Here is a 3,137-nt window from a genome sequence, read left to right on the forward strand (position 1 = left end):
GCTAACGGGCAGGGTGAGTTTGACAGAGAGGAGAACAAATCGCTGACAAAGAACCTTTTACGTTTCATCAGCGTTGTTAGGACGACGAGCAGGAATTTCTCAGATAATAACTCCCACTTCAAAGATTTCTCAGCTCAATAGAAATTGGACCATCCTTTTTATTCAACCACAAGGGCTGGCACTAAAGACGACTCAACTGTTTGAATTTTTTTTCATCGTGTTTATTTTTCCCCTATTCACTAGGGTACTTGGATAAAATAAACAACAAGACAATTACTGGAACATGGACTTCTAACTTTCCCGGGCCCATGGCCCAGCGCCCATGGCCCCGGCCGGGCGGGTGTCAAGTTCCTCCGCACCGCGGAGCCTTCGCTCGCTGCCGCGCAGGGCCGGCCGCGGTGAGAAGGGAGGCAGGGGCTGCTCCCCCCGGTCCTCGCCCTTCTTTCCCGACTCCTGGAGGACTTCCACCAACACACCTCCTCTCTGGGGGCGAGGTAGCCTAAGGGGGGTCTCTCGGTCCCCACCCTGTCTTCCCCTGCGAGAGGGAAGCGCTTCGTAGGCTTTGTGGCCAGGTTTTGTTGGGAGAAGAGGGTCAAAAATGCTGGGAGAGAGGAGAGGGGCTCCTCCCCCCCCCGGCTGGCAGCCCCTTACTTTGTGGAGAGGGAGAGCGAGGTTATAACGGGGAGCAGAGCCGGCCTCGGGGGGAGGGCGAAGCCCGGCAAACCCCAACTCTGCCGAAGTGCATGAGGTGGAGGAAGTATATCGGTAGCGGGGAGCAGATTGAGTGTATTAAGCTAGCATGAAACCAAAGGTCAGTGCAAATGTATCTTAATAGACTGTCTCAAATGGAGTGTGCCTCCTTTGAAGGCCGCTTGCTATTGCTCTACTCATTACCATAGCGATCCTAACGTGGCATGCTGATGCACCATAAAACTCACACTTTCAACCCCAAAATCAGGCCCTTTGAACAACCCGAGCTTGATTAGACCTTTCTCCTTTTCTTTTCCCCCTTAAAAACCATTTCCTTGCCTTTAGAAACTCGCCCTCAAATCCCAAACGCATTCTCTGATCCAGGCAGAAAGCAGAAACAAAAGTGAGCTGAGGCGTCGGTTCAAGCGGGCCTTTTCTTCCTGACAGTCTTATCCATTTTTATTATGGTCTGGAACAAGTGCCCTGTTCGCGTGGGTTTTGTTTACCGGAAATTAAATGAAAATGATTTAGTTCGCGTCAAACAAAAATATATACTTGTATACACAAGAAAAAGGGCCTGTTAGACGTAAATATTATGTCCTTAATGAAAAGACTGGACGGGCTCCAGACTTCGCCTTTCACTATTTAAGTATGACTTGCCTATTGCCATAGAAATCCTAACTTACCATGAAGATTCACCGTTGTGAAGAAATACTTCTTTGTGAGAGTTTGCTTTGATGTCTAAGGCATAAGATTCAGGCTTTCAGCTGCGTCTGTCTAGATTACCTTGAGAGCAACGGGGTAGACATCTGTAACAAGCAAATGAAAAATTAAAGGTGATTAGCCTGCACATCCAAACACTTCTGTAAATAGAGAAATAAAGAAATAAACATCTTAGGACACGATGGAAACATCCTCCCTGCCCGCAGCTGGCTCCTCTACCTCTCACTTTCCACGACACAAGTTTCTGGGACTGTTTCTGGCACAATTTTCCCCTAATTTAGGCTCCTCTCTCTCACGTTTATTGTACCTAGGTAATTCCCTACGTGCATCACCCTGTCGTGACACGCTGTTGTCACTAATCGAGGCATTTAAATACAAAGGTTGTCGAGTTTAGGTGAGCGAAGAAGGGCCCCCCGGCTTGGTGCCTTGGGAGGAAAATAAAGCTACCTCAGTAGGGGAGGCGCTGGGCGTGGGGATGCTTTTAGCCACTGACCAGCTATTTATTTTCCTGTAGCTTAGATATTTATACACACGTACGTGTGCACATGTATGTGGGTACAGCTGTACCATCAGACTACCTCCAGTCACCTGGGTGTAGAGGTGATGCCTCAGACACGAGAGGATGCGGTTATCGCAGCCTTCTGCCTGCGCTCCGCCAGCCGCGGAAACCTCTTCCAGCAGCCCAGGCTATTTATTTGGCTATACTATCTGGTATTCTTAAACATCATTAAAGTAATTAAAACGGCATCATTCGGCAGTTTCAAGCAACCCCAGTGGAGGGGTTTGCTTATTTATTTTGAGCCTTTGTTTCCACCCCCCTTCCACCTTCCTTCTTTTTCTGAGCCAGAGGAAGGAGCTCTGTGGGTTCTCAGCGGGTCTTGTTTGAAGCTCTGGGGCAGGATGAGCCGGCGTAGCCGGACTAGGGTACGCTTTTGTCATCGGAACTATTGGCAGGGCACACGCCGTGGAGCAGCGGCCCTGGATCCCCGCGCTGCCGGGGGCTGCCCGGCCTCGGCCCCGGCCCTTGCCGTGGCGCCACCGAGTGGGCTCTGCCCCCCGCCCCCATCCTCTGCTCCCCTGGGAGCCCCAGCCCCCACTGTTCAACAGGAGCCACAATCTGGGTGGGGACGGGCATGTTTGGGTATTAGAAGTCATTACCAATGGGAGCTAAAATGGACAGTCAATCATTGCACCCCCCTGGGCCTTTCTTTGTCAGTGACTACGGGGGGAGGGAATATATATGTGAGTGTGTATTTATTTATATGCAGCAACAGGGAAAAGCAAAGAGATTCTTTACATAAACGTCCATCGAACTGGTTAATTAATAAAAGAATTTAATTGATCCATTTTGTACAATTCGGTAACAATAGTTTATATATATAGATTTCCTTTAAAAACACTCTGTCACAGAAAAAAGTGAGCGAACAGTAACACTGCAGCACATGGTCCTGCGGACAACAGAAAATCTGTACAGCCAAAATCTGTATGAAACCGCTTTGGTCCTTCGGGATAGGGAAGCGAAGGGAGATCAGTGGGCTTGTAAACAGACTGGAGCAAGACAGAGGGGTGTGTGTATGTGTGTGTGTGTGTGTGTGTCACGGAGGGGGGAGGCGGCAGCCCCCCAGCCAAGACGGGAGCACCTCTGCCGTGCGCGGGGTACCGGGCGCGCGGGCTGGAACCCGCCGCCGGCCCACCCGCCTACCGCAGCGTCTGTCCCTCCGCCC

General features: G+C 50.6%; 1 protein-coding gene across 1 annotated transcript in view; it reads right to left on the reverse strand.

Moving 5' to 3' along the window:
- Positions 1 to 291: 291 nt before the first annotated feature.
- Positions 292 to 3,137, reverse strand: part of ZIC4 (Zic family member 4) — a gene marked incomplete at its 5' end in the record, with an annotated part of 8,477 nt that continues 5,631 nt past the window's right edge. Inside the window, 2 exons of the mRNA XM_010001681.1 lie at positions 292 to 483; positions 1,477 to 1,499. Of these exons, the coding sequence (XP_009999983.1) occupies positions 292 to 483; positions 1,477 to 1,499 (215 nt within the window). The remainder of the gene's footprint in view (positions 484 to 1,476; positions 1,500 to 3,137) is intronic.

The sequence above is a fragment of the Chaetura pelagica genome, unplaced genomic scaffold (genome assembly GCF_000747805.2).
Source record: "Chaetura pelagica isolate M959 unplaced genomic scaffold, ChaPel_1.0 scaffold207, whole genome shotgun sequence".
NCBI lineage: Eukaryota > Metazoa > Chordata > Aves > Apodiformes > Apodidae > Chaetura > Chaetura pelagica.